We start from the raw sequence: 26,249 nt of genomic DNA, 5'->3' as shown, positions 1-26,249 counted from the left end.
ATCCTTGTCTCAAAGGACATATATACATATATTCATATATTTCATAGTCTCACGCTATATCTTGTCATCTACCCCACCATATTTGGGGTTTTCTGATAATTGTAGAATTATATTGGCCATGCATTTTATCAAGAAACAATCACAATTGATTTTTAAAGGAAAATCCCACTATGAAAGTTGAATGTCTCATGGATATTTAGGGGAATTGAACATCTCTTAAGTATCATTTGGCAGTGATTGGATACTACATTTTTTATTAAATTTTCAACAGGTTCTTAGTGATCATAATTTGGAGATAGCACGACTAAAGGAATCAATAGGGGATTGGACCATAAAGGTGGAAAACGCAAAGAAAAAATGTAAGAAGTATGAGACTGGAATGTAAGTGTAATGCCATACTTTAAAGAAATATTTTATTCATTTATTTATGTGAGAGAGAGAGAAAGAGGTGGGGGGTGGGGAGAGAGAGAGAATGGACATGCCAAGGCCTCCAGCCACTGCAAACGAACTCCAGATGCATGCATCTGGCTTACGTAGGTCCTAGAGAGTCAAACTGGGATCCTCTGGCTTTGCAGGCAAATGCCTTACCTGCTGAGCCATCTCTCCAGCCCTGATGCCATATTTTTACTGAAATGCTACTTGATGTAAATGCATTAGTCAGCTTTCCATAACTATACCAGAATGCCTGAGATAATTGACTTATGAAAGGGAAAAGAGGTTTCTGTTGATCCACAATCTTTATTCCTTTTGCATTGTCCCCATGATGATGTGTCACACCATGGAGAGAATGCACAACTGAGCAAACCCACTCATCCCATACTCAAAAAGCAAAAGGAGACAGAAGAGACTGGGCTTCCTCAATCCTGACCAAGGGCACTTTCCCAATGTGCTTCCCCGGTGGCCTGAAGGCCTTCGCTAGGCCCCACCTATTAAAGGTTGTAAAACTTTTCAGTATTACAACTCTGAAAACCAATTCCTTAATATGACAGCCTCTGGCGAAGAGTCGCGATAATATAAACTCTCAGAGCCAAAATGCCACTTCCACTTTAAGAAACATGTCTTCATTGCTAGATGGCAATAATATACTCTTAGCTGCCTCAAATCCAAGCGATCTTTGTCAAAGCTCTTTCCTCATTTTGAAATTAGCCAGGCTTTTAGCTGCTCAAGAACACAACGGAGAGTGTTGCAAGTACCTGGCTTTACAACCAAAGATTATGAACTCTGAAATGTGCTATCCTCACTTCAGGTTTTTACTCTCAACAAACAAAAATTCCCATGAAGGAAGGCAGCCATGGGGCATGTCACAGGCTGCCACCTGCCCAGTCATGCTGTTGTTACAGTTCTTCTTAGTCAAGGGGTCTTGCCTAACTAAGGAAATAGAGGGAAGCTTCAGGGGAAAAAAATGGACTCAGAACCAAGTCTTCCATCCAGCCAAAGACTCACTGTCTGCCTTCTTTTTGAGAAAGTGTTTCTTTATTCTGTCTTTATCTATATTCAGTCTTCTCTGCTGGTGAACCCATGGCAAACTATGGCTATGCCAAAGACTCTGAACTGCCCTGTCAAAGGTCTGACAATCTGTGGCAATTATCCAGAAAACTTTCTCCCAGAGTAGCTCCCAGAGTTCATACCCCAATGTGCTCAGCATGGTTTTGTTTCCTGGACATGTCAGGCCAGGCCAGGAAGGTAGGATGTTGTGTGATATGACTTCGAGTGTTCACCCCAGTGCTTCACTGACAGTTTGAGAGGTTAACTATAGCCCGTGGACATTCCCAAAAGACAAATAACTTCATACTAGAAAAACATGACTCATTTCTACATGGATTTAAGTATGTTTAAACTAAAGTTATGTCATCTGGGACAGGAGAGATTTCTCAGTGATTAAAAGACACTTGCCTGACAGCCCAGATTCCATTTTCCAATACCCATGTAAAGCCCAGTACACAAAGTGGCCCATTTGCAGGGGCAGGAGGCCCTGGCATGCCCATACTTAATCTCTCTCTTAAATTATGCAAAAACTAATTGTCTTATGAAGCTATAATTTCAGAATGTAATACTAATCTGCTTTCAAGGGCCCACAAATAGGCAATAATCTTTATATTCAGTGCAAGATTTAAAAATAGAAAGCTTCAGCTCATGTTTCAGGTAAAACTCAGAAAATCTTTTAGTTTGTGAGTGCCTCAATAGTTTTAGTTCATAAATATTTCTTTAAAAACTAGACAAAATATAGTAGAAGATATGAAATATCTCAAACTGTTTCTTGCAGTTATATTTTAAAACTTTGTTTCCTTTTTAAATATTTATTAGAGAGAGAGTATGTGAGTAAATTTGGGCATACAAGGCCTCCTTCCACGGCAAGCATGAACTCCAGATACATGTGCCACTTTGTGCACATGGCTTTACATGGGTACTGGGAAATCCAACCCAGACCATCAGGCTTTGTAAGAAAGTGCCTTTAACCACAGAACCATCTCTTCAACATGAAAACTTTATTTCTAAGCAGTTTCATTTCCAAGAACTCTTCCACTCACTTATTTTAAATACATATATGGTGGTTTAGATCAGATGTTCCCCATAAACTCCTATGGTTTGAATGCTTGACCCCTAGATGATGGCAATTTTGACCCCTAGATGATGGCAATTTTGGATATGGAGCCCTGTTGAAGGAGGTGTGTTATTTGGGGCAGGTTTAGGAATGTTATAGTCAGCTTCCAATTGCCAGAGTTCAGCTCTCTCCCCTTCTGCTGTTTTCTACCTGCTGTGACAAGAGGTGTTCCTGCCATGCTTCCAAACCCTGCCATCATGAAGCTTCCCTCAAGACTGTAAAACAAAACAAAACAAAACATAAAAGCTTTTCCCCTATCATCTGCTTTTGGTTGGGTGTTTTATCCCAACAACAAGATGGTAACTACAATAACATTTGAGAATGAAATGAAGAGTCATGGTTCTTCCATTTTTAATGGCTCATTTTAAGAATTTTCATTGGTATGGACTATCACCAAGGAAACATACTTTAGATTAATTTGGTGATTAAGGGTATATAGGTGGCAAGGGAGATGACTCAGCTGGCAACATGCTTGCCATGAAAACATGAGGACCTGAGTTCACATTCCCAGTACCTACATAAAAGCTAGGCTTGGGGGCACTGGGGAAGTAAACCGAGGATTCCTGTGTGTCACTTGTCCTGCCTAATCAATGAGCTCCAAGTTCAGTGAGAAACCCTAGGTGGAGTGAGGGAGGAAGACACCCAGTGCCAACACCTAGCCTTTATACACACAAAGGACATATGTGTATGTGCACCCCCATAAACACATGCACACACAGAAACAGCTACACACATATAGCACACACACATGCAAACATATATGTTAGTATCTTCTAAATTCTTAAAACCACTTTCTCTCTTCATTAGTTGGAAAATTAAAATAAAGTCCTCTATGTTCTTTTTATCTTTTCCCTTCGTTCATTCCCTCCATCTCTAAAGTAGGGAGAGATAACCTCATTCTTGCCTGATGAATGTGAAGAATCAATATTGTTTTTTAAGATCTGTATAATTTCTAAAACTGACCTTCCTGTTAATTTCTAGACCTTAATCTCCTCCCATGAAATCTCTGAGTTCCTGGTGAATAGCACTGTTATTCATTTTGTGGTTAAAAAAAAAAAAGGCAAGAAAAACAAAATCACTCTGCCACAAATATAAATTGCATATGTGTCTGGGCAACTAAAGTATCCTAAATGTGCCATAGGTCCACTGACTGCACTGACAGTTTCATCTCTGTCCCTTATTACTGTTGATATCCAGGACAGTACATTGATACAGGTATAGGCAAACCTAGAGTCTAACTTTATTAATTGCTATGATCTGCTTTTTCTGGTCAATTGGTTTTCAGTCCATGGGAAATGTGAAGTTGGAAGCAAAAAGTAATACATAAATGATATCACATTACTTAAGACTATACTTGTTATTAAGATGCTTAGGACTATGACAATTATACAGTACCAATTGACAAAATCACCAAGGACTTTCATAGTGACAAATTTTAGTGGTCTAGTTCAGTCCTTAAAGTTCTTAAATTCATATTTGACACCACTCATCACTTCCACTTTCATGAAAATCTTCCTTTACGCGTCTTCCCAAACCTGACATTCTCTTACTGCACTTACTGTACCTGTTGGTCCTTTCAGCACCCCCTACTTTTTCCAGTTCTTCAGTGTTCTAAACTGTGGCACCCTCAGCCCTCCCTGTATGTGGTTCATGGTCTCACCATGGTTTCATCCCATCTCATGGTTTGCATGCTTTCTGGATCCTAGACACACCTATTTATTTACACAGCCCTGATTTTTCCTGAGCTCTAAGTGCACAGACTTGTACTGCTTACTTGACCTATCCACTGGGGTGCATCTCCAGTGGAGATGTCACATTTAGCATGTCCTAAACAGAATTCTTGATTTCCCCACCTACCTGAAATAGGTCTTTCTAGAGTCTTCCATGTTAGTTTATATGTTGCCACCATTTTCCTTTTTACTTAAGCTAAAAGCCTAGGCATGATTCACAGTTCCTCTTTTTCTTACTACTTACCGCTAAGATAATTCAGTCTCTAACCAACCCAATATTCTACTGCCATCTATCACCTTTGAAATACACTGTAACTGGATCTGTACCTGCGCATCCACAGCAATATAGTTAGTCTGCACTACTGCCATGGCCTTTGCTATGGGTACCCTTTGCCCCTTGTCATTTTTCTCCATAAAGCAATCAGAATCATCTTTACAAGATGTGAACAGGTTCATGCTGCTCCTCTGCTTTCAAAAGTCCTCCCTGGTTCCCTGCAGAACGAAACATGAATTCCTACCTGACCCTTAAGCTCCTGCATAATCTAACCCCACCTATCTCTCTAGTCCTGTCATTCCTTCTCCTTGAATCCAGCAAGCTTTTACCTGCCTCTAGCATTTTCTGTTTGCTGTTCCTTCTGCCTGCATAGGCCTTTCAGTTCCCTATGTGGCTGGCTGTTTCTTGTTACTCAGATCGTACAGAGGTCATCCCAAACAAACTGTCCAAAGCAGTATTCTTGTTCTCAGGCTTCACATCCTCTCCCTTAGTCTGCATTCTTTGGAATAATGAGCACTACCTGAAATGCATTGTTTATTTTTGATACCATAACCCTTTCACCACACTGAGTTTCCATGAGTAGAGACTTTGCCTATGTTATGTCCCGGGTATCTAGAATAAATCTGTCACAGTGTAAGCTCTGAATAATTGTATATCAAATATATGAATAAAGTATTAACTAATTAGTGCAAATAATGGTTTTTAAATATTTATTTATTTAATTATTAGAGGAGGAGAGAGGGGGAAAAAAAAAAGAAAAAGAAGCAGACAGAGAGAGAATGGGCACACCAGGGCCTCTAGCCAATGCAAACGAACTCCAGACACATGCACCACCATGTGCATCTGGCTCACATGTTTCTGGAGAGCTGAACCTGGGTCCTTAGGCTTCACAGGTAAGTGTCTTAACCACTAAGCAATCTCTCCAGCTTGATTTGAAAAAAAAAAATTATATGCATACAAAAATAGGTTGTGCCGAAAGATTGGGGGCTGGAAATTTATGATGTCATAAGTAAGTGTGGTTCACAGCAAAATATGTCCTGATTCAAACCTTTTTGGTTTCTTTTGTTCAAAAGGAATTTTTTTATGGGTCATAGAGCAAGTCTGGATGATATAGCTACTAATGAAAAACATGACTACCTACAAAAGATAAAACAGGTAGGAAGGCAGAATTCATGGCTTTAGATTATAACTGAATTTTATCTTTACTTGACATTTTAACAATTTGTATGTGAGGGCTGGGTGTGGTGGTACTGCTGTAGTGACATTGATGAATCAAAGCTACCTGCTTTGCTGGCACTAGTGTTACTTGGCAGTAATGAATCAGGTTTAGTTACCCAAGCAGTGAACTAGATGTTTTGTTTATTTTATTTTGCTTCCTTTTTGTTTATTTCATTTATTTTTCCATATTTTTACTTTTATTTTTATTTTATATCTTCCACTGTATTGCTGTTACACTATTATAAAACATCAAGTGTGAATCACAACATTTTAAATACCTATGTGGATTGTAAACTTTCTATTTCCTTATGTGAATTATGTCTCACTCCTCACAATAGGATAGTTATCTTAGTAAGCTTAAAATACACACCATTAGTCCCAGTACTCAAGAGGCTAAGGTAGAAGGATCTCTATGAGTTGGAGGACAGCCTGGGTGACAGAAAAGCCTGGTTAACAATGAGAACTTCCTTCAAACAAAATAAAATAAAATAAAATAATAAAATAGGGCTAGAGAGATGGCTTTGCTTGCCTGGAAAACCTAATGAACCAGGTTCAATTCCCCACTACCCATGTAAAGCCAGATGCACAGGGGTGGCACATGCATCTGAAGTTCATTCACTTGCAGTGGCTGGATGCCCTGGCATGCCCATTCCCCCTCTCTCTCTCTCTCTCTCTCTCTCAAATAAATTTTTAAAAATGAAAAATAAATAAATATAAAAATAAAATAAGACTTTGTAGCTAGTAGAAAATGGCTTCAGCTATTCTTGGCCCTTTGAACTTCTTTCAGCATTTCAAGTTGTGCCAAAAAAGCCTGTCTGGATTTTCACTGGGATTGGGTTAAATCTATAAATCTGTTTGTGTAAGAGTTCACATCTGTACATGTTTTCCCCATAATACAGTTTATATTTTTGGAAAAGGACAGATAATTGTTGTTGAACGATCATGGATCACTCAGGCTGTTCCTACGTCAGTGTGCATTGTTCTTCTATGCTTCAACATCAGTGTTTAGAATCTTTCCATGCTTTTGTCATACTTATAGGAAGGCTCCAAAACACACATTTGCAGACTTTCTGCCAAGTTAAGTCACTCAAAATTTGTGGAATATTCATTGTATTGTAAGCAATATAATCAGTGCTCTAAAAGTTGCTTAACATATGCTGACCGTCTCCAAGAAAACATGAGTCAAATCTTCTCATTCAGTTTCTCTGCTTTCCTCTAGGTGGCTGAAAAACTCCAAAGAGTTCAGATGGAGAACAGAGAACTCCGAAAAAATCTGAATGATGTATTCACAGAACATAATGCTGCCGTAAAAGAGGAGGATAGCGTTTATTTGCGGAAACGAAAGGCTCTTACTGAGTATGTCTCTACCCATAATCCCTATGCGAATCAATATGCCACATTTATGGGATGCTGACCTTACTGCCCATTTAAGCTTTACCTAGTTTTAAAATCCATTACCAACAATGAAATATGCTCTGCCATGTACCAAATAAGTATGCTTTTGGTCTGTGCTAAGCCATGCTTTTCTGGATCAGATGAAACCCATCAAAACCAAGTCTTTTGACCCATGTTTCTAAATCACATTCATGAAGTAATAATAATGATTTGAGCCTCTGAGACTGTCCAACAACTATGATGTCTGTCTTTATCAAACCCTGACTTCACACCTGCACTCCCAGAAAAGACTTTGAGAGCTGACACAGAGACTTGGGAAATTAGTCAAGGATTTTACCTCTCTTTCATTACCTGGTGGACTCCATTTGGTCACCAATGCTTGGTAATTCCACCTCCCTAATATTTATCAACTCTATTTTGGCTTGCCTCTCAGAGATTCTTCGCTTCTGCTTTTTTTTACCCCAACTTGTCTGCCACCCTCCCATCAGAATGGTCCTCTGAAGAAGCCCTCTGATGCCCACCCTTCTATGAAAACTGGGCACCAAACTCCTTGTCTATTGGCACTACAGAGAGATCATAAAAATTACTCTGAATTATTCAGGACCACGCACATTGCTCAGCAGGTAGTGAATATTCTCCAATGTTTTCACTATGAACATTATAGCATAATACCATGTGATTGTGAAATTATGCAACTGAAAGTCCATTAGTGTACTCAAGGTTGCATCCAATGGAAGAGTCATTGCAGTCTCTACATACAGATATAAAAAGCTGAGTTTATGTTCCCTGACACAGCATTTACACTACAGAGTAGCTGCCAGCATTGAGTCTGAGCTAATTGTACAATAGACCAGCAGTAGTACTGTTAAAATTCTTCAAGCAAAAACTTCCCCAGATCAGTAACACTTGTAATAATTAAATGAGTTGGTGGCAAAGAACTGTAACACTAAAAAGTTTGCCGCCTTCATAGGCTTTAGGCTTCCATTTTAAAAAGTACCATTGACTGGCTAATTTAAACAACAGAAATTTATTTTCTCATAGTTATAGAGCCTGGGAGCCTGAGATGATGGTACCAATGTGTTTCGGTTCTAACAAGGAGCCTCCTCCTGGCTTGTGGATAACAGCTCTCTCTTTCTGGATCTCTCAACTACAGAGACAGAGAAAATTGGTTTTCTGCTACTTCTTCCCCTCGGAGCACTGATGCCACCATGAGAGCCCCGCCCTCATGATCTCATCCCCACTAAATAGTTTACAAAAGCCCCATCTTTATTATGTGGCCACGATCAAACATTGGCTGCTTACAATACTCATTTATGTATTCTAAATCACTTTTTTATGATTAAAATGGAAGGCCTACACCTGATTTTTAAATTCAAATATATAGACATAGATGTTAAATAGTAAAAGTTTTTCTAATTTATTTTTCACAATGAGGATTAGGATTTCCACATATAAAAGACTTTCTATCACAGGTGGGTTCTGTTAATGTCTGAGCATTTAAACAAAATGATATATTTTTCTCAGTCTCATTATTCTCTGCTACAAGTTGAGGGGGAAAAACATCTACAATAGGGCTAAGGAGATAGTCCAGTTAGTAAAGTGCCCTTCCTGCAAGCATGAAGATACAGGTTCAATCCCCAGAACCCACGTTGGAAATAAATGCTGAGCATGGTAATGCACTCTTATAACCCCACCCTGAGGACGCAGACAGGCACATCACTGGGGCTCACTGGCCAGGCAATCCAGCCTTACTGGCAAGTTCCAGGCCAGTAAAAGTCCCCGTCCTCAAAGAGGTGGACAATGCCGGAGTGGCAATACCTGAGGATGTCCTCTGGCTTCACGCTTCTGTTCACACACTTGCATGCACATCTGTACCTACATGAATACATACACACACACCTACCATTAAAGTCTCATCTGTCTATGTGCTATCAGTATTTATTTAATCTTTCTTTACCATTAAGCTAGGTATTTCAATCCTCATTTTAGAGATAAAGACATCCACAGACTAAATTTCTGCTTCAAAGTCACGATGCAATTAGGAGATAGAGCCAGGGTAGGGAGATGACTCAGCAGACACTCGCTTGCAAAGCTGGCTGGCCTAGGTTCAGTTCTTTAAAAACCATGCTGAGGCAGATGCAAAAAGGGGCATTTAAACAGTGCCTATCTGTTAGGACTGCTAAGCCAGATGCAAAAAGTGGCACAAGCATCTGTCATTTGTTTGAAGATGCAGGAGAGGAGTTCTGGTGTGCACGCACACACGCACACACACACACGCATACACATACACATACTCACAGATTAATAAATAATTTTTTTAAATTTTTTAGAGAGAGAGAGAGAGAATTGGCACACCAGGGCCTCGCCACTGCAATCAAACTCCAGACACTTGTGCTACCTCGTGAGCACGTGCAATCTTGTGCTGGCCTCATCTTTGTGCATCTGGCTTACATTGGATCTGGAGAGTCAAACATGGGTCCTTAGGCTTCTCAGGCAAGCGCCTTAACTGCTAAGCCATTTCTCCAGCCCAATGAAAACATTTTTAAAAGAGATAGTGCCAGTGCTCAAAGTTGTTCTTACGTGGTCCTTCACTTTTCTCAGAAGAACCTGGAAAATTCATAAATGCATTAGGAGAAACATGCCGCTCAGCTAGATGTGGTGCTATATGAATCCTGTTGCTGTTGTGTACTCATTATGACAGCTAGTGTTCTGTCAGTGGCTTGGGAATTATCTTAAGCTTCATGAACATGTAAATTTAGGCATCACCATTGCTCAAACAGATTTTGATTCAGTTCTAGCTAGGTTGCATTGTAAACTGTCCTTGGTCTAAATGTTCCAGACTACTTTTTAAAATTACTTATATTTGCCAATTTTCTTACACTGGGGGATTAAAAAAATATTATTTACAGCCTGAGATGCACAAGTCTCTGGGTTCCTTCCCTAGCACCTCCATAAAAAGTATTTCAGTCTTCAATAAATTAATGTTTCAACTGTCTCTTTTTCCATGATAGAAATGAGAAACAAATGTCACTTATTAACCAGAAAGAAATACTCCTCTCACAGAGGAAAATAGACATCAAAAACATGGAAGAAGGGTTCGTGATTCTCCAGGATCTCTACCGGTACGTCTTGTAGGGGGATATTTTTGCTTTAAAAAATTTTAAACTGTACCCTTCCCTGCATTTAGATCTTTGGAAATTAAAAGTCTATGTCAATTCCTCATATATTATAGAGAGATATGTTTGTAATTAGCTGTCTGTTTTACAGCTCAGAAATATCTATTCACAGTCATTAAAGGGATAGACCGACGCTAGACAGAAGTTGCTGGGTACCACGCATGGTTCAGTTCTAGGTCCAGTGTCGAGGATGTAACTCAATGTTATTACAGCCCTGGTCACTTATATTGCTCACTCCTGCCATTCCAAGTCACTTGACACTTAATATTAACCTTGCCTGACTCATAAGGTAACACCTGCATCTAATTTTAAATTTCAGATACAGAAATGTGCAATTTAAGGAATAAAAATTATCATAATCTCTTCACCTTTCCACAAGAAAAAAACCTGTTATTACCAGTTTGCAACACATACTTTCCAATATGTACTTGTATATGAATGTATATGTTGTGCCCCTTTAAAATTACAGTGTATTCTTTTAGAAACTGTATCTACAAGAGGATGCAGCCATCACTCAGTTGTTGAGAACTTGTCCAGCCCACACAAGGAAGTAACAACATAAACCAGACTTTGATCTAAGTCTTGAAACTTTGAAACTATGATAAGGAAACCAGGAAAAACACTCCAAAATATGGACATAGTTGACAGCTCTCTGATAAGATTGTGACAACACAGGACATGGTTAGCAAAAATTGACAAAAACATTTCTGTCAAGGGCTGGAGAAATGGCTTAGCAGTTAAGGCACTTGTTTGTAAAGCCTGAGGACCCAGGTTCAATTGCCCAGTACCCATGTAAGCCAGCTGCACAAGGTGACACATGCATCTGGAGTTTGTTTGCAGCGGCTGGAGGCCCTGGTGCACGCATTCTCTATCTGCCTCTCTCTCTCTCCCCAGTGAATAAAATAAAATAAATATTTTTAAGAAAGATTGCATCAAGTTACATAGCTTCTGTACAGCAAAGGAAATGATTTCTCAGGGTGAGATGAAAGCCCACACAGAAGGAGAAAATCTTTTCCAGTTATTTATTGTACATGGGATTAATATCCAAAATATACAAAAACTTAAAACCCCAAAAGAACAAGTAATACAATCAATAAATGGACAGGTGAACTGAGCATACAGTCCTCAAAGCAAGAGATAAAACGGTCCACTAACACATGAAAAAATGTTCACCATCTCTAGTCATAAAGAAAATGCAAATAAAAGCTACAGCAGGGATCCCCTTCACCCCAGTTAGAACAACCATCATCAAGAAAGCAGCAATAAAGTCTGGGGTGGATGTATGGGGAAGTAACATTTATACACCATGGGTAAACATGTACATTAGTACAGCCACTGTGGAAATCAAGATGGAGGTTCCTCTGAAAACTAAAAACACACTGCCATATGATCCAGCTATACTACCCTTGGGTATATACCCAAAGAAATCTACCAAGTCAACATACAAAAGAGATTCTAGACACCTATCTTCACAGCAGGAAATTATATGTGCCCAACAACAGATGGGTGCATCAAGAAAACACATACATGACTCCACAGAGGACGATGCCATCCACATAATACCTGCATAATATGAAAGCAAAAAAACAAAAAAAGATGACATCAAAATAGGAGCTGGAGAGATTGCTTAGTGGTTAAGGTGCTTACCTGCAAAGCGTAACTACCCAGGTTCAGTTCCCCAGTACCCACATAAAGTCAGATGCACAAAGTGGCACATCCATCTGGAGTTTGTTTGCAGTGGCTACAGGCCCTGGCATGCTCATTCTCTCTCTCTCTCTCTGCAAATAAATAAAATATTTTTTAAACATAGAAGAGTGGTTAGTAGGAAAGAAGAAGGGTTATATGAGAGGAGACATGGGAAGAACCTTTACCTTTCTATGCTATCACAAGAAAATATTCCATCTTTAATTTTTATTTTTCAATTAGCATACAAAATATTAGGCATTCCTTTCCCTTAGCTCAAGAGCTCACCTTAAGAAGCCAGGTGTGGTGGTGCATACCTTTAATCTCAGCATTTGGGAGGCAAAGGTAAGAGGATTGCTTTAAGTTTGAGGCCATCCTGAGACTACATGGTGAATTCCAGGTCAGCCTAGGCTAGAGTGAGACCCTACCTCAGACAACCAAAAATGGGCTGTCCAAATGGTTTAGTGGTTAAGGGGCTTGCCTGTGAAACCAAAGGACCCAGGTTCGATTCCCCAGGACCCATGTAGGGAGGATGCAAAAAGTGGCGCATGCTTATGGAGTTCACTTGCAGTAACTGGAGGCCCTGGTGTGTCCATTCTCTCTCTATCTCATAAAAAAGTAAAAAATTAAAAAGAAAAAATAATAATACATCTTGGCTTTTAAAAAATATGTTATTTATTTGAGAGAGGGAAAGAGAGAGAATGGGCGTGCCAGGGCCTCCAGCCACTGCAAACGAACTCCAGACACATGAGCCCCCTTGTGCATCTGGCTTACGTGGGTCTTGGAGAGTCGAACCGGAATCCTTTGGCTTTGCAGGCAAATGCCTTAACTGCTAAGCCATCTCTCCAGGCCCCATCTTGGCTTTTAAATTCTATATTGTACCAAATCAGAACTCAGTTTAGAATCCAGAACTCCTTGGCACTTTGCTGACCGTGATTCTTCTGGTGGCCCAGTCTTACTCTTCCTTTCATAGCCTCAAGTATGCAACGCACTGCTGTTGTGTCCTGACTGTGCCCTGACCTTCTGCTCCTTGCTTGGCTGTCCTTGCACATGATTCCATCCTCTCCCTGACAATGGTGTGCCCCTCCCCTGACCTTTGGTATCATCTCTCTGTTAACTACTAAGCTCCAGGGATCCTTCCTCAGTTGCTTCCCAACAGTCTCTTCTCTGTCCTTGGATAGGAAGACTAGCAAGAGCAAATTGCACTGACACAGACTTTGAAATCCTGTAAGTCAGCCACTAAAATCTTTGCTGTGCGCAAGTGTGAAGACCCAAGTTCAGATCCCTAGCACCCTGCCATGGTAGTGCATCTCTGTAATCCTAAGGTGCCTGTGGAGAGGATATTGGAGGTAGAAACAGGAGAACCGCCAAGCACATGGGCCAACGAGCCCGATATACAATGCTGAACAAGAGACCCAGCCTCAGAAAAGGTAGAAGGACAAGTTGACCATATCGCATGCCATGTGCCATGTGCGTGTACATGCCCATATGCATGCACGTTTTCTTAAATCTTAGCTGTGTTCCATTTACTTGGTATTCCAATTAGACTATGGCCCTCCTGAAATATTTCCTATTGAGCACACAGAAAGAGTGCTCACTGGGAAGCAATGTTAAGTGAATGTGTGGAGTGTGCATCACCTGTGCACTTTTTGCAGTCACAGTAAACTGGCTGTGTTTGGAATTCCTTCATCTTTTTGGTAAACTATTGTGTCAGGTTAATGGTAATTCCTTCTGTTGCAATCTCTTGTATATTCTTAAAAAAAAAAAAAAAAACTCCAACAAATGTAATATCCAAAACATTTTTCTTATTTTTAGAACAACTAAGCAAGTATATAAAAAGCAAATAAAAGTCCTGAGTGACAACCTGGAAAGAGAAATGCAGAGATGGTAAGGGAGGAAATCCATAGTGCATGTGATCCCATTCCTAAATTAAACCATGTGTGAGTTCTACCAGCATCTGATTAGTTATGTTTATCAGTTCAATTTTTTTTGTTGGTGGGGGGAGCATCAAAAATAGACAAAGTTGGCCAGGCATGGTGGCTCACCCCTTTAATCCCAGCACTAGGGAGGCAGAGGTAGGAGGATAACCATGCATTTGAGGCCACCCTGAGACTACATAGTGAATTCCAGGTCAGCCTGAGCTAGAGTGAGACCCTACATTTCAAATGTGGGCATCATCAAAAAGTAAAGTTGCCAGTGTCTGCACATTATCTGTTGCCCATCCAGGCTTCTGTGTGTTTGGCAGTTGGAGTGATATGGGGGTGATAATGGAAAGTGGCTAATACCACAGGCTATCCCACAGACCACTTTGACTGTTCTGCCCTGTCAGCCCTATAGCCATGACCCAATGATTTGGTCCCTTCCTTTTGCTCCCACCCCAGTACAATGATGGTGGTGGTCCTCAAGGTATTTCAGAGGTGACCCATGTAAAGATCAAGTGTACCCAGGAATCTAGCACTTAGCTAGATTCTGTTAGTATTGCTGTTGCTAATGTTAACGTTATTACTTATAAGACTAACTGCTTACCAGTTTTCCAAACATAGGGCACTTTTATATTGTGGAGAGAAAAATATTTGAGAATCCAGAATCTTAAAATTTCTTGTTAGCATTTTGGGTGCTTTCAATCATCCCATTTCTATCTCTGCCTGCCCCTCTTCTTTCTTCCCCTGCCCTCCACAACCCCCAGCATTCCTGGTTTCCATCTTCAACCTGAAGGAGGCAAGCTGCCCAGTGTTCTGTCGGGCATGCAGAAGTTCTTCTCACTGGGAAGCAATGTTAAGTGAATGCGTGGAGTGGGAGTCACCCACAGCCTGAGCCCTTTTGTACAGTCATAGTACAACTAGCTGGGCTGGGAATTCTTTTATCTTTTTGGTAAACTGTTGTGTCAAGTTAATGGTAACTCTTTCTGTTCTAATCTCTAGTGTTATAATTCAATGGCAAATAGCTTCAACAAGAAAAAAGCATGCCCGTTGGGTAGATTCGACAAAGGCTGTAATACAAGACATTTTATTGAAAATGGAGAATGCAGAACAGAAACGAAGTGAGTTACTTGAAGAGGTAAGGGAGCTCACTGTGCTCAGAATGACTGCAGTTCCCCACCCTGCAAAGGGATGATTCAATATTTAAATAAGCCTTGTTCCATTCAATGGTCTTTTCCTTTTCTGGTTAAAGTGAATTCTTTTCCTTTCTTCAGAAATGCATCTATGTGATGTATGTTTACTATAGAGGTAGCAAATTAAGGAGCAATTCTTTCCAGAATATATATTTTATGCTAGAACCTTCTTATCAAGTCTTTAGGGGAGGTAACTCTAAAAATATGAAATTAAGCATCATTTATTGCTCCTACATTTACCTGCCATTCCCAATCCCTCCCATTCCTCAGGTCCTTAATAGATATTTTTGAAAACAATTTATATATATATATATATAATTTCTGTGGAGGAGATTGTCTTCTCCATGGGAGCTGAGAAATTACAGATATAAGTCATGTAAGGAGGTATCAATTTACCTGGCTTTATGAACACATTTGACTCACCACTACAAGAGACGTGACATATCTCATTTTCTTCTCATTAGACCGCTCTTCGAGAAAAGGAGATCGATAGCTTCGTGGCACAGATTCAAGCACTTACAGTAGAACTAAAAGAAGAGGAGAAGGAATTAGTTACCAAAGAAAAAAAGTTAATTCAGGAATTAAGCAAGTTTGAGGTAATTTTAATTTTATATCTGAGGATAATTTAGGGTAATTATATGGGTAGCAGGGAATGATGTTACATGTTTTTATAATGAGTAACCTAGAGAATCTATTTTCTGGTATGAACAAAGCAAGGCTATAAGTTCATTCTGCATCTTATTCTTTTCCTAAAGAAGATATAAAAAGAGAAACAAGAAATTTTTCACTTAAAAAAAGACCAACATATTTCAAATTATGCAGAATAGTTGGCAATTGCCTTGAGGAACAGTGGCAATATAAAGGAACATGGGAACACTGGAGAGAATACTAAAGAGTCAGTCTCAGAAATCTTCCATTAAAAAAATCTTCTGGGGCTGGAGAGATGGCTTAGCAGTTAAGCACTTGCCTGTGAAGCCTAAGGACCCCGGTTTGAGGCTTGATTCCCCAGTGCCCATGTTAGCCAGATGCACAAGGGGGTGCACACATCTGGTGTTCATTTGCAGTGGCTGGAGGCCCTGGCACACCCATTCTCTCTCTATCTGCCTATTTCTCTCTCTGTTGCTCTCAAATAAATAAGTAAAAATAAACAAATTTTAAAAAATCTTTAGGGGGGGCTGGAGAGATGGCTTAGCTGTCAAGATGCTTGCCTATAAAGCCAAAGGACCCAGGTTCACTTCCCCAGGACCCACATACACCAGATGTACAAGGTGGCACATGAATCTGGAGTTCATTTGCAACAGCTGGAGGCCCTGGCATGCCTCTTTCTCACTCTCTCTCTCCCTCTCAAATAAAATAAATGAAATAATGTTCTTGGGGGATGTTGGGACTGGGGAGGGAGGTCAGCAGTTATAAGCACTTGCTTGCAAAGTCTGACCACCAGGGGTTCAATTCCCCAGTTACCCATGTAAAGCCAGCTACACAAAGTGAAGTTTATTTGCAGTAGCAGGAAGCCCTAGCATGCCCATATTCGCTCGCTCTCTCTCTCTCTCTCTCTCTCTCTCTCTCCTTCTTCTTCTTCTTTCCCTCTCTCTCTCAAAAAATAAAACTATTTAAATATTAAATCTTCCCAAAGCCAACAAGGGCTGAAACAGGGTGTGAATGCTGAGGACAGGGGGGAGGACAGGCACCAAAAGTAGCCAGAAGCAGATCTATATGACACAACAACAAGCAACAACAACAGAACTAGAACTTTCTGAGGCGATATTATTGCCTTACAAAGAAGGTGCACGTCTCAAAGGAAGCTACTGGAAAGCAGCTAGGAGGACAGGATGATGGTAGACTAGACATTCCTAGTGAATGAGCACCAGCCACAAGTTGCTATGAATCTGAAAGAAAAAAAAATGCAGATGGATCCAGCGTTGGCAGAAGTTTGAACCTGAGTGGAAACAAGACAGGGAGGGAGAGGCCAGGGAAACAACACCCTCAAAGTGTACACCTCACTCTCCTACTTCCTCCACCCAGGATGGAACCTTCCTCGTTTCCACCACCTCCCAAAATAACACCACTATCTGGGGAGTACGCCTTCCACACATGAGCTTATGGGGAGCATTTCATACTCAAACCACATTGGGAAGGTATTTGTGAAAAACTGACTAGGATTACTCAGGGGCAAGCACAGTGATGACAACGGAGATAGCCATGCTCATGTCAAGCTGAATTCCTACACGGAGTGTTCCATAACTTGATGAAATTGGAAAAGGGAGAAGAGAACTCGTCTATACCAAAATGGTCCTTCTTCAAAGGAAGCAGTACATTACTATTGCAAGGAAGTAGGTTGCCTTCACATTTCAAAGTTTAGCATGGTACTTTGGTCCAAGCCCACAATCTTGCCAGATCATATGGAAATATTTCCAGGTTACTTGCTCAAAATAGCCAATTTCCTTCTGAAATGAATAACAGAAAGAAGCAGATGTATTTTCCAAAGAAAAGAACGATGAGAAAGACAAGTAAAAGGCAGAACAAAAACTCTCCAACAAATGCAGCGTTGAGGAAAATAGTATCATGGAACAGATGAAAAGTGTGATCACCATTCCTCTGTAAAGTTTTAGAAACAAATTGATACAGGTGCACAGGCAAGATCATCAATATGAACGTACAAAAGCTCAGGTAGAGATGTGCAAAGGTGAGGACTGTGAAGCAGGATGCAATGGGCACGAATCAGGGAACAAGCAGGGGAAAGAAAGCCCAGGTTACCTCAAAGGCGGGGAAAGAGAAGAGCGAAGTGGCAGCGAGAAGCATTCCTCCCCTGAGCTGCGTCACTGAGCGCCTCGCTCACATCTGGAGCCAACGTTCTAGTGAGAAGAGGCTGGACTTAAACAGAAAAGTGAAACGTTTAAGATACCAGACGCCGAGAAACACTGTGGAAGGAGGGAAATGGGGCCTGGTGTGAGCGCTGTTATCTGGAAGCCACTATAAATAAGAGAAGGGACCAGCCCCACTGAGGACAAGGACACCACCAGAACACATTTCGGCAAGCCATGTGTACACGCAGAGGACATGTTAAACCCCAACATCCCGAGGCAAGATGGCCTCATTTGAGGATCAGCGATCGAGGTGAGCACGTCATCTCCGGGAGGCAGATGCTGAGGGGGAGTCCGAAGCACAAAGGTTTTCTACCCAGCACTTTCTGTGAGAGGCCTGAGTAGGGAAAGCCACAAAGCCACCATGTGACCTTTCAGACTTCCTGAGGAGGCTCCAGCTGGAGGATTGGCTATCAGCAGGGCTTCCTCTTGGACAGAAATGGCTGCTCTTGAACCACCTCCTGGCTCAGTCAGACAATGAGCCACCTCTGGACGAGCAGGCATTCCCTGGCTAGCTGAGGCAAACCACTGGCAGTTTAGCTGGCCACACGCCTCACAACAGAGTCTTCCCATGAAGAGCAATCCAAGTGGGGTGTTCCCATGTCTGCCACATCGTTATGGTCCATTGCAAGCCCTTTTCTCTGCCTAGTCTGGGAAATCACCTGAGGATTCGGAGTGGATGCCTAAAACCATCTGACTTTTACTTAAACATGGTCATTCTCGCTGCTATGTTGAGTAGAATTTAGGAACACAAAATGAATGCCAGAAACTAACCAGGAATCCATGCCAATAACCCACATGAGAAACAAGGAAAAGCAGAAGAGTAACTGAAAAGGTGCTAAGAAGTGGTGAACATTTCGGATTGGTTTTTAGTGTGCTGGGGACTGAACTCAGGGCCTCACACACGTTAAGCATGAACTCTACACTGGCCTACATCCCCGGCTCCAACAGGTATATTTTGACCACACACACACACACACACACACACACACACACACACACACACCTTAATGGTAAAACAAAGGGAACAGACCCCATACAGTCATGAAGAAGATTAAGGAGAAAGGACATTGTTCAGCCTCCCAAAGCTCTAACTCTCTAACTTCAGAAAGTGGGGACCCTCAGAAGTTAAAACTGAACTATGCATGTGGCTAAGGAGTCAGAACTATTGAAGAAAGATCTGGAAGGATCCGAAGAGGGTGCAGACCTCATTGGCTGCCTCCACTCCAACAACTTGATTCCACAGACAAAGAACAACCTCCATGACTGTACTGAATCTGAAACCCACAAGTAAGTAGCACAGTTTCTTGTTAGGGATGCCCTGGCAGACCAGGCCCTGTGAGGGTTAGGGGAGGGGTGAATTCTGTCATAGGCATACTTGTAACACCTGGTTCCTGTTTGGAAAAGGCAGGATAGGTGATAGAAAAGTGAATTTCTTAACACAACCTACTCAGTGCTGCTGTCTGGAAAGGCACATTCCTATTATGCATTATGATATCTTTAAATAATAGTGATTATATTTTCCTGGGTGTGTTTTTATCTTTCCCTATTCATTCATAAGGGCTCTGATGGAAGTTTCAGAGGAGACACATAAGGCTAGCTGATAAGTGTTTATCAGTGAAGGTGAGAGGTAGGGGTGTATACTAAAGCATTAACTATTTGCTCTGTATCAGGAAACGGACCTTGGGTTAACTCCTGGTTTCTTCCCTAGTAGTCTAGAAAGGTGGAATGTCTGCCAAATTATCAAGCAACATTGGTTGTACTATGGAAATAACCAGTGAGAAACTGGAACATTGTCTCTGTTGCTTTTAGTGACCTACAAGATACGTACAAGAAATCGCTCTATATTTGAACCTAGGGCTGTGAAACCAGAAGCTATCATGCCTGCCTGTGTGGGTGTCCATCATTTGCACCTCAGTTATTACAATGGAGTCCACTGACAGCAGCCTCTGGACTGCCGGTTGGTGGGGACGCATGCCTCAGAGAAGCTATGCCTGCCATTGTACCACTGGCACACAGCTTATGGTGTAACTGCACCAGGTTCAGTTTGCTGCCTTTTGATGGGCCCAGTTAACACTGAAACAGTGACGGAGAGAGAAACAGTTTTATTAACAACACAGCAAACATGTTGGAAGATGGAGGTTCTAGCTTCCCAGTTAGCATCTTTCCCCTTTCCCTGAGAGAGCTTCTCTTTTATTTATGATGCTTTCTTTGAGAAAAGTATGTGGATTCAGACAAGCAAGTGCCTCAGTTGCCTGGTTTTTCGGAACGCAGCCTCTGGAGTGTGGGTTGTGTGTCCCAACTCCTTACACAGGTTGGTGAGAGTTGCAGACCAGGGGACCCAAACAATGCATAAATGGGGCTGAAGAGATGGCTTAGCAGTTAAGCGCTTGCCTGTGAAGCCTAAGGACCCCAGTTTGAGGCTCGGTTCCCCAGGTCCCACGTTAGACAGATGCACAAGGGGCGCACGCTCTGGAGTTCGTTTGCAGAGGCTGGAAGCCCTGGCGCGCCCATTCTCTCTCTCTCCCTCTATCTGTCTTTCTCTCTGTGTCTGTCGCTCTCAAATAAATAAATAAAAAGAATGCATAAATGATCACAAATGTCTGTGTTGTGGAAAGGGACTCGTGATGTTTGGTACCGTGGTCATTGTTTCTGGCAAGCACACTTGCAAGCATGATGTTTTCCTGACAGTTGGGACTAAGAGAACTCAGAAAACGTTGATGAATTACTGACTAACTTTACTGTGCAACTAAACAATAATGATAGACTTGAGGCAGGAGGATCACAAGTTCAAGGCAGCCTGGGAAAGTTAGCAAGACTATGCTATATATATCCTCATCTTCCACTTTTGCTGCAAAGGCCAGGCCTAAAAGTGGCACCTGTGACTTCTATGCACAAACTTAGGAATTGCACACATGTGCAAGGGATCTCCAAAACTGTACTCTTGCTGCCCTTTTTGATAGAACATGATCAATCAAAGAAAATGATTGTCAATATGTGTTTGGTTGTGTATGTGGTAGGAACAGAAATCTAATCTTATCTCATAGCATGCCGGAGAGCCCGTGAGTCAAGCAACGAAGATTTTGTTAGGCGCCTGGTACATGCCAAGCACCTCAGGACAGAACTCTGCCCTTGGAAGAGCTGCTGCCATTTTACTCCAAATTGTTGTGCAAGTTCTCCAAAATCACATTCTGAATTAGCTTTCTTTTCTTTCCAGAACTTAATTACAAAGGAAGAGCAGATTAGCAAAGAGAAAGAAGGGGAGCTGGAGGACAGTCTTCCACAGCTCCACCTGGCCGAGGAAGACTACATGGAAAAGCACAGAACCCTGGAGGAGCTGAAGAACACGCTGAGAAGTACGGGTGCCCGCCACGGGGGCAGCCCACCCACCCCACCTCTGCCAGCCCACACCAGCCATCAGGCACAGGCCTGTGGAGAAATGGGTTCACCTCTTCCCGTCGCCTTTAACTCTATTTTCTAGATTGGTTTTTCTTCGATGACCATTTTCCTCTTGTCCACACCAAATTCCCTCCCTTCCCCTCTCACTGTCTGTCTCTGTCTCCTTCCCTCCCGTCCTCTTTCTCCATCTCCCTCCCTTTCCCCTTGCCTCTTTCTCTTTTCCCAGGCCTTTGCTTTACAGTATGAGGAATAACGCTCAGGCCTGCTTACATGCTAGGCGAGTAGCACTTTACTACTAGTTGCGTCTCAGCCTGTCCTTTTCTCTTTTAAAAACACTTTAATATTAAGAATTAAGGGGCTGAGCCAGACATGGTGGCACACGCCTTTAATCCCAGCACTCAGGAGGCAGAGGTAGGAGGATCACCGTGAGTTAGAGGCCACCCTGAGACTATATAGTGAATTCCAGGTCAGCCTGGGTTAGAGTGAGACCCTACCTCAAAAAGAAAAGAAAAGAATTAAGGGGCTGGAGAGATAGCGTAGCAGTAAAAGGCACTTGCTTGCAAAGCCTGACAGCCCAAGTTTGATTCCCGAGTATGCATGCATCTGGAGTTTGTTTGCAGTGGCAAGAGGCCCAGGAATGCACATATTCACATCTCTTCTCTCTCTCTCAGATAAATATAAAATATTTTAATTAGGAATTAGCAATTCACTATATCATGTTGTTGCTGTTGCTAGAAGTAGAACTCGCTGTATCTGCCATCACATGGAGAATTTTATTTTATTTTTTTCAGTTTTTCAAGGTAGGGTTTCACTCTAGCCCAGGCTGACCGGGAATTCACTATGTAGTTTCAGGGTGGCCTCGAACTCACGGCAATCCTCACATGAAGAATTTTTTTATGTATCCTACCATGAATTTGCAAATTATATCACATTGTTAGCGATGACTTTAACCATTACCAAATAGATGGGCCTTGGATTTTTTTTACTAGATTCTCTCTAAGGTAGAAATAAGTAAGACTTATCACAGGTGTGGGAGGTTTTAGAAGATGCAGTCTATGTCCACAAGTGTTCATCTTTTAGCGCATTATATAGTACAACCATGCGTATGCTTAATATAAAAATAATTATTTTTTTCCAAAAACTAGATATGGTCACCCAATCCTGCTTTCAAAGTCCAGAATCACCCAAGAGGGTTAAGTCTTGTTTTGCATTCAGGGAAGTAGAGGCTAATCACCCAGGAGCAAGGTTAGGAGCCGCTTCCAGAACTTGTATCATGTAGATGACCAAAGAAGCTAGGACCAAAGGTACTGACAGGACTGGACCAGGAGAAAACACATTCACTGAGCAGAAGTGAGAATAACCAGCTAGCAGACAAGCTTAAAGGTGGGAGTTACCATGAAGTCAGGTATAAAGTAAGAAAGTATTCAAAAGTGAGTAGAGATTGCTGCCAAGAAAGGCAAATTTTCAAGAATATAATCTGATAATCATTCTGTCTTCTATTTCACAATTGATTTCCCATTTCTGGTCAGTTTCTTATTGAATCAACTCAGGCAGGCTTTCTCGATCACTTCCCATTCTCGCCCAGACTCATATGTGTACTTCATTCCTTTCCATCTTCCTTCCTATCTTTCTGCAAAAGGTAGAGGGTAAAAGAAACACTGTGAGTATAAAAGTAAGCAATCCTTTACAGGTATTGAGTTTCCTGTGGTAAAAAAGAAAGAAAGGGGGCTGGAGAGATGGCTTACCGGTTAAGCGCTTGCCTGTGAAGCCTAAGGACCCTGGTTCAAGGCTCGATTCTCCAGGACCCACGTTAGCCAGATGCACAAGGTGGCGCAGGAGTCTGGAGTTCGTTTGCAGTGGCTGGAGGCCCTGGTGTGCCCATTCTCTCCCTCCCTCTCTCTCTCTCTCTCTGTCTCTGTCTCTCTGACTCTTCCTGTCTCTGTTGCTGTCAAATAAATAAATAAACAAAAAAATTTTTAAAAAGAAAGGAAGGAAAGAAGGATGGATGGAGGGAGGGAAGGAGAGAGGGAGGAAAGATACTGGGGCTGGAGAGGTGGCTCCATGGTGAAAGGTGCTTGCTTGCAATGCCTGATGGCCTGGGTTCGAGTCCCCAGTACCTACCCACATAAAGCCAGATGCACGAAGTGGTGCTTGCAACAGCAGTTCATTTTCAGCAGCAGGAAGCCCTGGAGTGCCCACACTCTCCAACCCCCTCACCGTGTGTGTGTGTAATAAATAAATATGGTTTATTTTAAAAAAAGAAAATGTTGAAGAAAACATAGAGGAAGGGGGAAAGACAGGACAAAGGGACGTGGAACTAGGAACAATGCGCTCTGCAGGTGAGAAAGCAAACCTGCCAGCCGCCCTGCTGACACGATGGGCTGAGCAGGTGCAGGTCACACAGAGCTCAGCAGCGGTCTCTGGTATTACGAGATGAAGGAAAGGTGTACACATACTGTTACCACCCGATGAAACTTTATGAAAATACGTATCAGAGATTGTTCTAAAAGAGACAGTTCCGTAAGTGCCAAGATACAGCCAGAGAAGATATTTATTATATGCTGCTCATTTATGTGTTATTTGATAATAATTATCAACAAATTTGAAGGAAACATACCTGGAGAGGAGTGTGCAGAAAATTCGAATGGTAAGAGCAGAAGAGAAGGCCAAAGCAACCAGAAGCTTCCCACACAATGTGGCTGGCTCTATTGGGACTGTGGAAGCTGGGACAGCCAGGCCTCCAGGCCAAGCCCTTCCTCTTTGGACAGTAGATCAATGACTCCTCCTTGATTCTGGCGGAGACATAGGACCAGAAGATTCTGAACTGGGGGTGGGGGCATCCAATATGGCCGAGGTCAGAGTCCCTTTCAACCACTTGGCTGGAGGAGTTCTGCCAGCCAGTTGTGCCAAGTTTATGGTAAGAAATAAGAATTTTCCATTAAAATACAATAGAAAGATACTCAGTCATGGTAAGGAAGAGAAAAGAAAATGCCCCAAATGGTAGCAGAGAAAGAATATGGTACTTTACCACGTGTGGAGAGAAATAACACATTACTACAGTGATCTAAATTAATAAGTGAAATTGTCTTTCAAAAAGATTGGCTGGAGAGATGGCTTAGCGGTTAAGCGCTTGCCTATGAAGCCTAAGGACCCCAGTTCAAGGCTCGGTTCCCCAGGTCACACGTTAGCCAGATGCACAAGGGGGCGCACGCGTCTGGAGTTCGTTTGCAGAGACTGGAAGCCCTGGCGCGCCCATTCTCTCTCTCTTCCTCTACCTGTCTTTCTCTCTGTGTCTGTCGCTCTCAAATAAAAAAAAAAAAAAAAGGATTGGCTGGGACTGGAGAGATGGCTTAGTGGTTAGGGCACTTGCCTGTAAAGCCTAAGGATTCAGGTTCGACTTTCCAGGTTTTACGTAAACCAGACACACCAGGTGATGCAAGCACCCTGAGCCACAACAGGCCAGACAGAGGCATCTGATAGACCCCCTCCTCAGACATGGCTAGGAAAAATCAGAAAGCCTGTATGACTGTCTTAAAGATTTTGGTGTGAGTTCATAATGTGTACATGAAGCACTGGGCCATTTGGCTCACCAGTGACAAGTCCTTACTTTGTCATAATGGTCCAAACAGCTAAAATCTGTTTATTTTAAAGCCATATCTTGCCAGGTATGGTGACTCATGATTTTAATCCCAGTACTTGGGCAGCGGAGGTAGGAGGATCGCTGTGAGTTAAAGGCCAGCCTTGGACTAATTCCAGGTCAGCCTGGGTTAGAGCAAAACCTACCTCAAAAAAAAAACAAAAGAGGAAGCAGAAGGAGGAGGAGGAGAGGAAGAACATGAAAGAACACAACAACGGTATTTCTGTGGGGCGGTTAGAAGAAAGAACATGTCAAGGATGTGGGTAGGGACAGGGAATGTGCAGATGGAAGTAATAATAAACATGTTCAGTTTTTCTCTATTATACCAAAAAATAAACTGAAAGTGTCTTTTCAGACAATAAAATAACCACAGGAGCATCTATTTGAAGAAAACTGAGAGAGAGGTGGCTCAGAGGTAAAGTGTGCTTCCTGTGCAAGCAAGGGGCCTGTGGAGGGTCTGGAACTGCCAGTGTTTGAAATCTAGATCCCACTTAAAAAGCCAGGTGTCTCCATGGACACCTGCAACCACAGCCTCAAAAAGCCTCAAAAAGAGAACCAGAGATCAGGGAATTGCCAGGGCTCATGAATATGCCAAGCTCAGGTATCAAGAAGACTCTGTTCAATATGAGAATGGATGGAAGAATGACATAGTGGTACCCCTAATGTTCTGCCCCGGCCACTGCAGGCTAGCACCCCCTCACGATAGGCAAGCACACGGGACACTGTAAGGGCACATGCATGTGCATACACCACATACACAAAGAAAAGAGATTGAGCTAAGAAACAACTAAAGGAATGTTTTTGTGAGTGGTTGTTTCTGTGGAGTCAGGCACAGGGGCAGATGTGAGAACTGATCACATTTTACTTTGATAATTTTTTTTTTAACTGAGCAACTTTGTTAACAGTTATTTCTCTCTCTTTTGAAATAGCACAGAAGCAAGAGGAGCAATTATTGAAGGATTATATTGCTCACTTTACGAGAGACCATGGAAAATACTTGGACACCATGGTAAAGAATCAATATGGCTCTTTCTGTTTTCAATACCAGGGATCTAATCCAGGCCCTTGCACATGCTATGCAAGTGACCCATCATGGTGCTATGTCCTCAGGCTTTAGTTTTCTGAGACAAGGTTTCTACTATGTATCCCAGGCTGGTCTTCA

At 41.9% G+C, this 26,249-nt stretch overlaps 1 protein-coding gene across 1 annotated transcript in view; it reads left to right on the top strand.

Annotated features, from left to right (window-relative positions):
• Ccdc175 (coiled-coil domain containing 175) overlaps nucleotides 1-26,249 on the top strand; it is a 55,040-nt gene that overhangs the window by 15,774 nt on the left and 13,017 nt on the right. The window contains exons 7-15 of the mRNA XM_012949111.2: nucleotides 272-381; nucleotides 5,680-5,761; nucleotides 7,044-7,180; nucleotides 10,231-10,341; nucleotides 13,894-13,965; nucleotides 15,000-15,135; nucleotides 15,655-15,786; nucleotides 21,269-21,407; nucleotides 26,017-26,096. Coding sequence (XP_012804565.2) covers nucleotides 272-381; nucleotides 5,680-5,761; nucleotides 7,044-7,180; nucleotides 10,231-10,341; nucleotides 13,894-13,965; nucleotides 15,000-15,135; nucleotides 15,655-15,786; nucleotides 21,269-21,407; nucleotides 26,017-26,096 — 999 coding nt within the window. The remainder of the gene's footprint in view (nucleotides 1-271; nucleotides 382-5,679; nucleotides 5,762-7,043; nucleotides 7,181-10,230; nucleotides 10,342-13,893; nucleotides 13,966-14,999; nucleotides 15,136-15,654; nucleotides 15,787-21,268; nucleotides 21,408-26,016; nucleotides 26,097-26,249) is intronic.

The sequence above is a fragment of the Jaculus jaculus genome, chromosome 7 (assembly GCF_020740685.1).
Source record: "Jaculus jaculus isolate mJacJac1 chromosome 7, mJacJac1.mat.Y.cur, whole genome shotgun sequence".
In the NCBI taxonomy this organism is placed as follows: Eukaryota; Metazoa; Chordata; class Mammalia; order Rodentia; family Dipodidae; genus Jaculus; species Jaculus jaculus.
Note: the sequence above shows the minus strand (reverse complement) of the source record. Positions and strands in the feature narration are given on the sequence as shown.